General features: G+C 42.8%; 1 protein-coding gene across 2 annotated transcripts in view; it reads right to left on the bottom strand.

Moving 5' to 3' along the window:
• The window catches only part of ATR (ATR serine/threonine kinase), a 488,241-nt gene that overhangs the window by 29,474 nt on the left and 443,649 nt on the right, over positions 1-15,118 (bottom strand). The window contains exons 44-46 of one of the 2 annotated variants that reach the window (XM_069213920.1): positions 10,549-10,702; positions 6,770-6,921; positions 6,480-6,585 (exon numbers count right to left, since the gene is read on the bottom strand). In XM_069213920.1, the coding sequence (XP_069070021.1) occupies positions 6,480-6,585; positions 6,770-6,921; positions 10,549-10,702 (412 nt within the window). Of the gene's footprint in view, positions 1-6,479; positions 6,586-6,769; positions 6,922-10,544; positions 10,703-15,118 lie in introns of those variants that run through there. The other variant, XM_069213921.1, reaches the window with a different exon arrangement.

The raw sequence follows: 15,118 nt of genomic DNA, 5'->3' as shown, positions 1-15,118 counted from the left end.
TCAGGCCAGCGACCATCACAGCATCTTGAAATAGCCTGGAGTTGGGCCAGTATATAGCTGCGGAAAGGCCACCATTTGCAGAGGACGAGCCTTCATCTTGGAAGGGAACCCAAGCCTCTGGGACCACCTCGGGGCACTTTAACAGCCAAGCTGGTAATGGTTTGCTGGTTTGGATAATCTCTAGTTTCCAAACATGGCTTATTTTCTTTGTAGATTTGTGGGCAGGCATTGTCTTCATCCGTGCAGGCCACTGCTCCCAAATGTTTCATATTGGCGGGTCAGTTACACATCCAGCCCTCGAGCCCAGACAAAAACAAGGGATTAAAGCAGTGACCCTGGCACCTTCTTGGGGAAACCCAAGACAGCTTGAAACAATGCAGATCTGTTTGCACTGAACATTTACAGCAGCCCTCTCAAACTCAGGCAGCACAGACCACTAGACAGCACCTTTGAAGATATAACTCCAAATTGGGGGGAAGGGGGGAAGGTGTCAAGAGATCATGCTACAACTGTGAACAGCTAATCAAAAGTTTGATTTATATCAAAAGGTAGCGTGTGTACACTTTTGAAAGTTATTTGTTGATTTGCTTGAAATGCATCTTGCTTATCCCTTTCAAGCAAATAAACAAATAGGTGTCAAAAGTGCACACACTCTATGCTGCTGATAGAAAACAAAGTTTGTTTAAGCTTTGCCTCTACACACTCACTTTATGATGAAAAGAAATAATTACATACAATGGAAAAGCATTTGTACCTTTCAAGAAAATAATTAAATAATTTTCTAACGAGCGTGCACATACACACAAAAAATACCTTGCTGATGAAAAACAAAGCGTTTTTTAAAGCTTTTCAAACAACACTCCCTTTCCGAGTTTAAAAATAAATAAATAAAAAGAAGACACAAGATCCCTTTCAGCTGCCGCAAAAGCATGACGAACAAAAATAAAGGAAAAACAGGCTGCCTTAAACTACCACAAAAGCACAAGGAACAAAAAAAATATAAGCTTCCACAAACACGCGCAGGAAACAAAAAAACAGAACAGTGCCCAAAAACAAAAAGAATAACACTAAAGTGTAAGGATATAAGTAATTGGGCGGTGTTCCATGGGAGAGAACAAAAAACAAAAAGGAGGGGGCCAATAGGAAAGATTAACCACTAGCAAGCAAGCCTTTTTAAAGTACACTCGAAGTAACAAATTAAAAGCAATGGGCGGGCTGTAAGCCCACAGAATGTATCTAACATGTCTTGAAGAGACCGCACAAGTGCTATCTAGCCGAGACCTAAAAAGTAAGTTCAAATCTATTCTGAGGACCTGCACAGTAAAGGTGAAAATCTTTTTAAGTCTTCCCTTTTCTTACCTGTCTCTCTAAGGTATGTATTGACTGGAAGGGGGAAAATCCTTTGCAATGTGGCTGAACCCCTTGCTCCACACATACCTTTATTTCATTGTAAAGGGATGAATGGTAAAGGCATATTCGTTGTAAAGGTTTTACAGGTAAGTATTACGTTCTGGGGTGAATTGTTAAGCAGGGGCTGAGAAAAGGGTGTGTGTGTGTCCAAAAACACTTTTTTTCCCCATGCAAGTTCCCATAGGGATTTTAGACATGACTATAGCTCAAACTGCTGGGTGGAATTACAACAAATTTGGCAGAAAGGTAGTTCTTGGTCCAGAAAGTGTCCTTTTTGGTATTTGGTGTAAATCCATTCAGTAGTTTTTTTAGATATTTTTAAAAAAAAATGTATATGTTGAGGTGTGAACACTGCAAATCCTCCCGATCTCTTGCAGAGATCTGATTATTGCCAACACTTCAACCAGGAAGTGTTGGCAGCCATTTTGGGAATCTGACTCAGCCGAGTTCCAAATAAAAAGATAAAAGAAAAGGGGGCAGGGTAGGAATACGCTGACCCCCTAGCCTTGGTGCTGGGGGTCCCCGGGGACTCCACCAGGGCAAAAAAGCAATTTAAAAAAAAAAAAAAACCTTTTGCTACAAAATTGCTGCAGATTCGCAAATCTGCAGCAAAAAGAAGAAAAACATAAGCAAGGGCTCCTGGGCTTGTTTTCAACAACATTCCCTGGTAGGCCAGGTCCTGGGGAAATGGGCTTATACAAAAAAATAAAGGAGGGCGCAGATGGGCCCCCCCTCCTGCGGCTCTTATGAACCCCAGGGACCACCAAATCCCCGGGGCTTGATTCTAAATAAGGAGGGTGGGGTGGATCCCCCCTCCCTGGGGACAGACACATTATTTAAAGTGGGAGTTGGGGAGCCGTGCCAGCCCCCTCCCGGGTCATGTACAGCCCCGGGGATCACCACCTCCTCCATGCACAAAAGAGGAGAGGGGCTACGTGGCCCCTCTCCTGGAGCCATCAATGACCCTGGGGACTGCCAATCCCCTGGGCCGGCACCTGCTATCTCCTGAGGTGCCCACCCACGGGAGACAGCTGTTTGCTTTCAGTTGGCAGGAGCTGTGACAGCTCCCGCCAAGTGAGGGCAAACTAACTCCATTCCCGAAAAGCAGGAGCTGTCAAACTGTTCCCGCTTGCTGGGAGCGGAGTTTTCATCCTTTTCCCTGCCCGCTGTCATGCAATCCCAACAAACGCTGCCAGCCATCATCAGTTTCCAGGCCCCTCTTTATGTCCTGACAAATGTTTTTTATTGTCTGCATTTCGAGTACCTGCTTTCAGTAAACCACTCTGTTTTATTCAAACTGCAAAAGCAATTTGTCATAATATAAACAAGGAGACCATAAACACAGGGATGTAAAGTTCAGTGAAGAAAATCTCTACCTTGCTTTCCCTCTGATGAGCTTGTAACCACAAGGGTTCGAGAGAGTTCACAAAACTTTAGTGGAAAGAAATTTTAAAGCAACAAACACAGTCCTGCACAAACAGCGCTTTACATTTAATGTAATGTGATATACTGGATGGCTTCATTAGCTCCAGTGAGTGTACTGAAGCGAGGCTCAAGACACAGGCACAGGTATGATGCGGGTAAAAGAGTGAACATGCACGTCCACTGACCGCGTGGCGTCTGCACTAAGCAGTTTTTTTTTTTTTTACATCTGTGCTTCAAATCGGGCAGCTTTTAAGCGCTACAGCAATTTTCTAGTGGCAGTGTTCTGACTCCACAGGAAATAAACAGCTCTACGCAGATCTGCTACCTAGGACTTCTCTCCCAAGGGACGCCTATGATGATGTTTGCTCGAGTGTATAATAACTTACAGGCTCGCCTGAGTTTAATATATAGAAGAAGGGCCACAAAACCGTGCAAGCACACCACAGGCTTGGCACGTGCAGTAAGAGGCACACACAATACATATTCGACTATCGATTAAAAACCACAAGACACCGTACGGCGCTCTGAAATATAATATCATGACCTAATAGTTCATACAGTGTAAAAATGTAAAATGTTACTGAGTCCATTAGCAGCTGTGTGCCTCTCCCTGCGGTCTCCCCCGCTTCCCACATACACATACATCTTTTTCTTGGAGCATTCTGTTAACAGGCTGGGTAGTGACACTCTACTGATCAAATGGAAAAAATCACTGCTGTTACAAACAAAAGCAAGGGGTTGTAAGAAAATTTGTGTGTTTACACTGTGTAAACTACTTTATCTGCTCATCATCCTCTGCTAATGAAACTGTGATCTCGGGAGTGTAGTGATCTGTGGCATTTTGATTAATTTCTGTTCCACGCCGCCAGCGCCGCAGTTTTTTTTGCACCTTTTGAGTCAGCAATCAATAATAACAGTGGTGCAACCAACCACTGTCCTGTTGACACCGGGATGCTTTCAATAGAAAATCTATTCAGCATGTAGGGCCCTGCTGGTGAAATATGATGCTCTGAGCTGTGACGCCTGCTGGGTGTCAGGGAAGCAGGTTATTTCAAACGGTTAAATGGGGAGCAAGCGAAAATGAAATTAATCACCTTCGGGGCACAGAATGGATATCACACCTGCGAACACTGTAATCAGCTGGCAGAAGTGTGACCACAGGCACGCAGTCAAGACTTAATTACACTCCTATGTTGCAGAGCAGCACTTTGAAGAAGTTGGCTGTGCAGTGCACGCTAAGTGTATCCAGTTGTTGGAAGGGAACAAATGGCGCCGAACAGAGGCGCAGGCGATATCAGCACAACGGCAGAAACTAACCAGAGAAACAACCTGCCACTCGAAGGTTCTACTGAAACATTGAGCACAGCCAGGTGAATGGCCTATGATAGAAAACCGTGTACCAATAGCGGAGGGAGAGCGGTTTCTTTATCTTCGCACTGCAAATATTATTATCACTGTTTCATCACGAAAGGTCTGGTTTAAAATGCAGAACGATATGCTTTATGGGAAATGAGAGGCAGGTGGGATCCTCGTGTTACTGCTGAATCGCGATGGATGGATACTGTTGTTTTCGAGTAAAGCTGACAGACGTTTGATGAGTTCGTTTTGAAACGTATTTTATCCAGTCTTTGGTCTCGTGTTGGCGGCACTGTGTTGGAAATATGATTCTGACACTGTGTTATTATTTATTTTAAACATTTAAAGACTCTTACTCCCCAAAAAGGTCCCAATAAATTGACTGTTCCTAGTCAATAGGCATCAGTGAGAGGTTGCTGTCAGATTTAACAAGCATTTGCAGTGCAATGGGTCGTGCTTTGCTCACGTTAGAGCTATTAGCTTGTAAACTCTCAACCGGACTTGCCTTGCTACATAAACGAATAATGAAAAGTAAAACAGTTTCACATATGCGAGCCGATGGTCGCCATGAGCGTGAAGGAGACACAGAAAAGGAAACAGAAGTTCTCTCGCGGTGGAACTTATCGGCAAAAGTGCAATTAACCATGTTACAGGCAAAAGAGCAATTATCCATGCAAAGTGCTCGACTTCTGCCCAGCGAGATCGCGCTGCGCAGGAAATGAAAAGATAAAGTAGTTCAGAAACCAGCTGAAAACATGAAGCCTTGTATGTTTTCAGTAGTTTACTGGTGAGCTCAAGGCGGGCCAAACACCGGAAAAGGTATGATGTATGCATGCCTTTCACAAATTAAATCAATCGATTTTTAAAAGGCAAGCCCACAAACGAATGAAAGTGACGGGTGTGACATGGGCGTGGTTAGAAGCCCACATATAGATTACAACATGGTCCAGAGCGCTTGCGCGCACTCGACCCTAAGAACCACACAAAGTGCAAGGAGGCTGATAGAGTTGGTTCTTGGCCTGGGAACTCTCTGTTTGCTGCAACTTCCTAAACATGTGATTAGCAGCGTTTATTAATGAAGGGGCTCGGGAGTGTATCATTAATGAAGAGGCTGGGGAGTGTAACCGAAATGTGCACATGTTATACAGTAGCCAAACTCAACATAATACAGAACATAGAAGCTAAATAAATATGTACGTACCAATGTGCTGGCTCGCATTCTCCGGTCCTCGTGCTGCAGTCCCTCAGCGCTGGTCTCTGCAGCAACTGATAATGTCCAGCGGCACCAAGATTGGCTGGAGTGGGTTGCCTCGGTGCTCCTACAGGCACTGGGGCCCTGTGCCTGCTCTCCACCTAGCTGTCTTAGACAGGCTGGGTGGAGAGGTTTACACTTTGTATGTCAGGCTGGCCATCGCAGAAGGCCGGCCAAAGTCACAGGCACAGTGAAAACTGGTGGAGTTAGCACCACTCCTCCGCTGCCAGTCACCAGCAGTGGCTCTGCCCCCAAACAGAGCTCGGCTGGGGGAATATAAAAATAAAATGGTAATAAATGCATTTTATTACAATTTTATTTTTCAATTTTGTGGTGCTGGTAGCAGGGGGCGGTACTCCTCCGCCCTTATAGAGGGGCCGTCGCTGTGTAATTCCATGTACTGATTTATGCTATGCCACATTTTGAAATGAACAGCCGTCACTGGGCTGGGGACGATGTGTGGTGTGGTAAATCATCTGTCCGGTTAGAGCTGAGGAAGACTACTGAAAATGAAATGTGGGATGGTGGAAGACACCTAACAGCAGCAACAAATGAACCCGAATTGTCAATACAAATTTCAGCTGTCCATGAGCAGTAGATGGAATTGTACTTTGGTGAGCAGCCAGAAACTCTAATGAGTCAAGCGGAAGGGTGTGATGATAAAACTGTTCTAAGAGGAAAAGGTAATCCTGAGAAATTGATGAAATGCTTATTAGTAAGGCATGAAAATAAACCGCAACAAGACCCAATTGTAAAACTTGAGTCAAGGATTTGGAAGTTGTGGAGGTCTCATCAGATGTTGGGATTCAGAACATTACATTTAGAAATGTTAAAACTATTAGTATATTTATTATGAAAAAGGCCTTTTATTATCTGAGCGATGGTACAATGTATTTTCAACAATGTTGCATTCTTTTGTTTGAATTCTTTAGGTATACTACATTTGCAGTACACAGATTACAATGAGAAATATCAAAATTATGCACACAAACATTACTAAGTACTGGTGAAAAAATATCAGGTATACATTACCTACCTTCTCGTTTACCACTTCACCAGTTTCATTCACTTGTGCTTTGGAGCTTCCCCGTACTGGCTTACTCCATTCCACTAGGGGGTCATGGAGGAAAGGCTTCAAGACACTAGGTAAGATTCAAGAGGAAAGATTGAGTCGTAACGAATTTAAAACCTGTGCGGTGATGAACAACTATTGTTTACATAAAGTAACTTAGAGACTCAAATAGAAAGCATGTAATTCAACATAGGAAAATCAGGAATTTTCAGCTAGTAATTAAAAATAAGAGTTTGTAAATAATCATTCCTTACCTCATGAGGGGTTCTCGTTGGTCACGCATTAACCTCATTGTCACTTCACATGCTCTTCGAAAGAGACCTTCTGTTCCCATAGGACCCATTCCATTCACCATGTTATGAGTAAGACGAAATGGCACAATCTCAGGAACTTCAAAGGTTTCTCCCTAACAAAGCAATAAATACAGGCAGTAAGGATTTAATATCGATTGCTGTCCTACTCATTATTTAGGTTTATATAGTAGAACTACACCCTTGGATATTAATAGAAACTTACAAGTTTATGCAATTGTCTTTGCACAGACAAGTATCTGGAGGCTTTTTAACAGCATGGGCATAATGCAGGCCTATGATATCGAGTGCCCCTAGCCTCATCAATTCTAATTAACCTGGGACACAATTACATGAATAACAAGAAACATTATTCTTAATTATTGTTTTAAACATTGTTTGGAAGTTTGGCAAATGCCCTTAAGCTTTGTCAGCTATCTCTAGAAATCTTCCATGCCACTCAATCTAGGTGCGGGTGAGGATTCAAGTGTATGCCTTGGTTTGATGTTTGTTGGGGTAGGGGTTTCCAGCAATCTCTATGTTTTTCTTCTGCCGTTTTTACGTAGATGTTTGAGAGTTGTGCCGTCTGACTGCTTGATGCCTCAATTCTTTCAGTCATATAATTGTACTGCTAGTTCTACCGTAGGCATGAAAATAACATGTTTCTCTTACATGGGAACAATTTGTCTTAGGCCCCTTGAGGGGAAAAGTCAAAATAAATAGTTGACAGAAGAGCCGGCATAGAAGAAACAGAGCAATCTTTTGTGGCATCTTGCTTTGTGTGGTTCCTCGTCTTTGTTTACATTTCTCTTTGTATGCCATTTAAGTGTATGATGTATAGTCCTCTACACGATAGGCACCCAGGACATCAGTCTAAACTAAGGGGTGAGCTAAATGATATCAGAGCTCCTGGTGGGATTCTACAGGTGTATATGTCTTAGTGTGAGCTTTAGAAAAAATAGAATTGCATGTGCCCAGAAGTGTTTAGTTATATTAGTTATTTTCTAAGAGTGCAGCATCTTGACTAAATATTTTTCTCCTCTTTTTCTTCAGTATTGATTCTAAAATAGTCCTATTAAATCTTGCTATTTCATTGTCCACAGCTCTCACACCAATTACTGCGATCTTTAAAGCAAGACATTATATAAAGTTAGCAACATAATATTGCATAATTCAACAACACAACCGTAAGAGATGTCACCAAATGATATATCAACATGTATTTGAGTTGCACTCGTGTATGTGATTGAGAAAATGATGTTCTGAATGACTGAAGCCAGCTGATACTCTCCTGTTATCTTCTTCTGACTCATATTAAAATATTTCATGACAAAAAATATGGGGTGATTAAAGTATTACTTTAGTTTGAATACCTCACATATGTGGATGCTCAATAAAGTATAAGCCTTGCAACTAAATGTTTACAGAACAATATTGGTGACATGGGGGAAGCAAATCTGAAAAAGCACGTTTTCTAAATTGCTAACATTTAATTTTTACTAGAAGACCTGGCATTAATAATTCCACTGTGGCCAGAGTTTGCCTGTTACAATTTGGGTTCTCCAAAACTGCTTGATGTGAAACATGATATCTATGGTTTTTGGTTACTTGTTACATGGAGCTGATGAGTGTTCAGCTTCTGTGTGGCTTTTAGGTTCTGTACCACTAAGGTCTCTAGTGCGGAAAGGGCACTGATAAGCTTGGTCTCTGAAGGTGCAGGTCTGTGCTTCCTCGTAGACCAAGGCTGATTCCTGAGAGGAGAGTTGGATATTTCCTATGTTGCCAAAACATAATCTATAATAGTCTTGTTTGAAACTCTATAAGCTATGCTGGTTGGGTAGGAATGAGCTACTATTTCTGTGTAGAAAACTAGATATTTTATCAGAGTATAAGTATTCTTACATATGAATCCTCCAAAGATAGTCACTCTGAGAGACATGCCTCCCTGTGGTTCACCCCCTCTTTTAAGGTATTGACCTCACTCACATTTTAAAAGTCTATCATCACACCATCTCAAAGTCATGAAGGGGATGCAGATCCTTTGCCTTCTCATAGTTTTCAAACTTAGATCAGTAATTGATGTCCGTGCGCTCCATGGGACTGTGCTGACGCAGACAACTGATGCAAGCCAGTTGTCTTCAAATACAGCTTGTTGCTTATTAAGTAATGACTGCAGAGGCACCGTATCCAACTACAAATGTGAGAGATACAAAACCCAAAGCAAAGTAAATATTGGATATGGCAGTACATACCCTCAAATGCAGAAACAACTGGTCCTGTTAGAAATAGCCACCCAGCATCAACAAAGATACAGGTGTATCAAAGAGGTCCCAATGCACCAGCAGAGGGTAGCCCCATGTATGAGTAAGGAGTAAGTGAGGAAATGCAACACAAAACCAAGCAAATGAGACACAACTTAATCGCCAGTACTGTAATTAAACATCCCCAAAACAGGAGCAGGTGCCATAGCTGATTAGATAGAGACACTTCTCTGCATGGCTAGACCTATGCCCGAACAGAGCTTTAAGTTTGGTTCAGCAGATACAAATAGAAGCACTAAATCAACACATAACTCTACAAGGAGGTATAACACAGGGAAGGAATTCAACAACATCACTGGTTTGCATAACCACACTCTCAGTACAGTGCATTGCAAACCGTCTTGCTCATTTCTAAATCAATATATCTTCGCTGTACTGTCAAGCTTCCAAATAAAGATTGACATAAGTAAGAGAGAATGCTCAGCACCATATGAGTAATGAAAGGTAAATAATGATTCAAAAATGCGTCCAGCCACAGAATATATAGAAGGGTAGATGGAAACCCTCATCTTAACTCGGATGAATGAAGCAGAGTTAAAGCAAGCACTCATGTAAAATGTTGCATATGAATCAGTGGGATACCCCAACACCCTTTAAAAGACTGTAGCATAGTCTAAAGGTCAATTTACCCAAGAAAAACCATGCCACACCAAATAGAATGGTTAATATGAATCAAAATCCAACAAAGACGGTAGGAAACACTGCAGTTCAGCAGAAAAGAGGTAGATATTCTCTATAGGACTGCAACCAGCAGGTCTAGTGTTCAAGCACAGAACAATCGACTGGAAATCTTCAACAGAAAATTCTGAGCATGCACAAAATTGTAAACAACAATTGAAACCTGCACCCTTTAGCCACACCAACACCTTCCTTCATCATATGGTACATTTAGCTAATGGACATGACTTCTCCCATACCTTATATTTCCCCCTCTCTAGTTTCTCTTTATTGGGCCTCTTCCACCTGATTACCCTATCTCTTTGCATAACCTTTAAATAAAACCGAACACCCTCGCTCATTCCTTGACTGTTGATACTACCTATAATGTAGATTCTACCTTAAATTTTTATGTATTTTCTTTTGACCACAAGGGTCCCTCCCCTCCCTTGTCCAATCACATGTGCTTCTTCCCACCAAACCAGCTTTTTGCCACTTTCGTTTTGATCTAACAACAACATACTCTCTTTGCACATGTTGAAAGTAAAATTAAGGTGTTCACCAGTAAATATTTGGCTTAGAATATTCACTATTCTTTGCTTGGCTCTTAAGCAGTTAAACTATATTGTAAATGATGGTGGACTGAGCAGGAAAGATTGAGTGGGCATGTTCATCGAAAAAAAGTACATTTCAAAAATACAATTTACAAAACAAGTAATTGAAGAGGACTTTAATTTTGTGAATTAAATATGTACTTCCACATGCCTTATTGAAGAGACAGTTGAAATCCACATGAACACACTCCCCCGATAAAGAGTCGAAAAGGATATTTTCTCCATGCCTGTCTCCAAGTCCTAAAATATATCCAACCATTGACATCACAGCTGTTGATCGACAGTACGCAGATCTGCTACTGTACCTGGAGAGAATGAAAATCAGACACAGAAAAATCAATATGAGAGATAATGAAAATGTCACTTACCCAGTGTACATCTGTTCGTGGCATTAGCGGAAAAAAACAATCTAAGATGGAGTCGACGCCCATGCGCAATGGAGCCGAAGAGGGAGGAGTCCTTCGGTCCCGTGACCAAAAAAGACTTCTTCGAAGAAAAACAACTTGTAATACTCCGAGCCCAACACCAGGCAGCGGACTGTGCGAAACATGTGTATCTGCAGCAACATATGCCATCGAACCTATGTGTACACGTCACTATGGTCATGGACATATAAGGCTTATAGAAAGTTTTATTTTAATTTTTTATAAACAGCTTTATTGATTTTATTGGTGCAACAACGTAGTAACAACAGGTCACATCTACACCACTGATACATACTAATGCATAATTTCAGGCTGGCCTTCAACAGAACATACCCTTAATACATCATGTTGTTCAAGGACACATTTGGCTGTTATTGCAGTGTTTAAAAGACTTCTCATTATCAGACATCACAACACCCTTTCCATTTCCCCTACACTTTGTTATATTTAGCTGGGCCCCGCGTCTCATATACTAGCTTTTCCTGCTGAGCACACCAGTCCACCTCTCCCCTCCACCGCGCAACCGTTGGGGCTGTCTTCGAGTTCCAGTTGGCAGCTATATTCCTTGCCCACCAGGCATGGTATCCCCAGGAAGGTACGGTCTGCCCTGCTCTTCCCCACTCCCTCGAGGACACCCAAAAGGATTGGCGACGGGGCCATCTATATCTCAACAGCGAGTACTCTGGAGAGTTCAGCGGTCACAGCTTGCCAGTAGGCTTTGCGGGACAAGCCCACACCATGTGGTAAAAGTCTGCGTTGGGTCCTGAGCAGTGGGGCAGTCAGCATGTGGTCAGAGACCTGCTCCTTGCATTCTGTTGGGGGTAAGGTATGCAGTGTGTAGGTAATATGCATATACCATTCGGAGGCGGGTAGCTATGGTCAGGCCCCTGGGGGCCATTAAGACATCCCGCCAGTCCTCCTCTTCCGCCTGTCCGAGCCAGCCCTCCCATCGCACTCTGAGCCGCTTTGCTGTATTATTGATCAAGGTACGGTATATCTGGGACACCCCGCCCCTACCCAAGACACCCATTAGGATTTTCGCCTCTGCCTCAATAAACTCAGGGAGGACAGTACCAGCCTGGATGTGGACACCTAGTGCATGTCGGAGCTGCAAGTATTTATGAAACAGGGTCTTGGAGAGTGAGTACTGCTGTTCGAGTTGGGAACCTACCCAGATGTCTCCTAGAAGTGAAATGCCTATGTTATCCCATTTATGGAACCCGTCCAAGGCGGAAACTACACAGAGCCACGTTCCCCTCCAAAGTAGGGTTTGCTTGGTGAGACTTGCCCACCACCCTGTTTCCGGTTGCACTGCCCTCCACCCTGTAAGTACCATTCTTGTCACTTCAATAATTTCTCGTCGGAAGGGGGCACCAAATAAAGTTCAAGTAGCTTGGGGAAGTCCACTGTCAGAAGTTCAAGCTGGTATGCTGGGTCTAACCACCCGCCTCCCAGCCAATCATTAAGTACCAGCAGTTGTGTAGCTGGATGAGAGATATAAGTTGGACATTCCAAGACCCCCTTCATGTATGTTGTGCTGACAGGTGTGAAGTGCGAGCCGTGGGCGAGAGTTATGCCATAGAAATTGCTGCACCACTGCATCCATTTCTTTAAACCATCGGTTGGGGAGCTGATAGGGAAAGTTCTGGAGAAGATAAAGGACACATGGTAGGATCATCATCTTATACAGTGCTATTCTTCCCAGGACATTAAGGGGTAGGGTCGGCCATCTCTTGAGGTCATCTCTAATCTTCAGGGTGAGCGGTTTAATGTTAAGTGACCATGCTAAATCGGGCAAATGGGCCACAGTGATACCCAGATATAGGAAGCTGTTGCGTAGAATAGGGATGTTGTCCTGCCAATCATAGCAGTCCCTTGCAGGATGTAACTGGACCAGTACGGACTTGCTCAGGTTAAGCATCAGGCCCAAGGCCTCAGAGAGTAGTTTCAGTAGTTGCAGACACCGGGGTCCACTACTGGCTGGGTTGGTCAAATAAAGGAGTACACCGTCGGCGTACAAGGCGATGCGGTTCTCACATCCGGTGGGCCAAGCCCATCCGCTGATTAGTGGGTCTTCCCTTATGATCGTCACCAGCAGTTCGATTGCTATGGTAAAAAGAAGCAGGATAATGGGCATCCCTGGCAGGTCCCCCGGCAGATGGGGAAGGGGTATGAGACTACCCCGTTCACCTGTACGCGGGCAGTCGGGTTGGAATAAAGGAGCCGTACCAGCCTCCGATATCTAGGGCCAACCCCTGCTTTGATGAGCACCTGGGAAAGATACAACAGTCAACCGTATCAAATGCTTTTTCAAAGTCTATGAGGAGCATGCCAGGTGTGGGGACAAAAAACGAGGGTGGGCCAATGCTGTATGAAGCCGCCGAAGGCAGTGCCGGGTGCTTCTGGTCGGCACAAATCCACAATGATCCGGGTGGATTAGGGAGGTAGCACCCTTTTTCAACCTAGAGCCAGTATTGTGGAGAGAATTTTTATTTTGGTATTGAGGAGCGAGATGGGGTGGCAGGCCGAGCAGTGTATTGAGGGTGGATGGGACTTTGGAATCACTACAATAGTGGCCTGGTCGAAGTCTGGGGGGAGATTTCCTGTCTACTCGGCTTCCGCATACAGATTCAACAAGTGTGGGGCTAAAAGATCACTGCACCTACTATACAGATCTGCCGGAATCCCATCCATGCCAAGGGTCTTACTCGGGGCCAGTGCTGAGATATCCTCTCTAATTTCCTCCAGCGCTATGGGTTCAACAAGGTCCTTCTTTCCTGCGGTCGAGATTCTGGGGAGGGACACAGTGCGCAACAGTGGGGCCTCCTGTTCCGATTGGGGTCATGTACGCTTTGGATAAAGCCCTGCGTAGTAAGCGGAAAAGCCTTGTGCGATAGACTGTGGTGTCTTGCAAGAGCTGCAAAGGCTTAGAGAATGTTAGTCATTACAAAGGTATGTATAGTCAAATAAACATTATGAACGCGTAAAAGGACAATAGTTGTTCTTGGTTTTTCTAATCACTTGGATTGCCTGTGATCCTCACACACAGATTCTCTACGGACTCAAAAGTGGTCCAGTCTCCATGTTTACCAAGTGTTGCTTGTTCCTTTTATATTTTATATGGACGTTTGTACTTCACGGTAACATCAGAAGCTTTTGTAGAGTAGCACCAATAAACCTACACATTGATTTGTAGAGTAAAACAATTATTTACAACTGCATTCACATTTTAATGTTCATAGGTTGTGCTACTGAGCTAGTACAGTAATACAATGTGGTTTAAACATTATATTTTCAAAATGTGCTTATATATGTAAAAGTACTTATGTAATTTTGAATACAAGAATACTGTAAGTAGTTCAGTCATTGCTAAATGACACGAATTAGAAAGTTTGATTGGCACTCATTTCTGCAGACCAAGGCTTTAGTGATTCACCTAACGGGGTTGCAGCACTTTGCCCGATAAGCATGTTGCAAAGATAAAAAGCAAAAGAGTTTCAAATAAACTATGCTTGCATTATTCACCCTGGCACAACAGTTACAGACCCAATGTCAGAGTGAGACCTACAGATTTGTAGAGGAAAACCAATCGAGGCTTGAAGCAGATAAAGGTACTTCAATGACATATTTTAATCAATATGAAAAGTTTTAGTTTCCATTGCTAGAAGAAAACCAGTGCTCCATACTTCACACAAAGATACTTGTCCTTAAAGTCACGTTTCTCCAGTTTTTGAAAATGTATAAAGCTGTCAGCGTAAACTATACAGAATGCCAGCAACTACTTATGAACTCTTAAAACACAGATACAAGACAAGTATATTCTTACAATTACCGTAATGCTTGAATATTAAATACTTGTTTGTTTTTTAAACCAGCATGTTCAATGTAATTTTAAGTTTGTACACATGTTGATTTAATTAAGCACAGAATATGAAGGACATTTTTTCTTGCATGCACGAAAATGAAGAAATGGTGTTTCAAAGCAGATGCTCATTTATCCAAATGGAAACATTAATTATATCTACAGTTTAAATTAAAAATAAATTGTCAATGAAACCATCTACAGTTTTCATTTACAGGCAAGTGAAAGTCTGCACGGAGAAATACATAATTTTAGTTATTTGGAGAACTCAAGATTGAAACTTAACTATATATTAGTCCAAAGAAATTGAGCATTTTAGAATAATTGACACATGTATGTATGTGTTGACTTGCATTCAGGCAAGCTGGGAAAGTGAGACCCCCTATTCCTGGTGTTACAACCCAAGAACAAAGTTGGACAGATTCTCCTTTGGG

Source organism: Pleurodeles waltl, chromosome 11 (genome assembly GCF_031143425.1).
Source record: "Pleurodeles waltl isolate 20211129_DDA chromosome 11, aPleWal1.hap1.20221129, whole genome shotgun sequence".
In the NCBI taxonomy this organism is placed as follows: domain Eukaryota; kingdom Metazoa; phylum Chordata; class Amphibia; order Caudata; family Salamandridae; genus Pleurodeles; species Pleurodeles waltl.
This window is presented reverse-complemented; position numbering and strand designations above follow the sequence as displayed.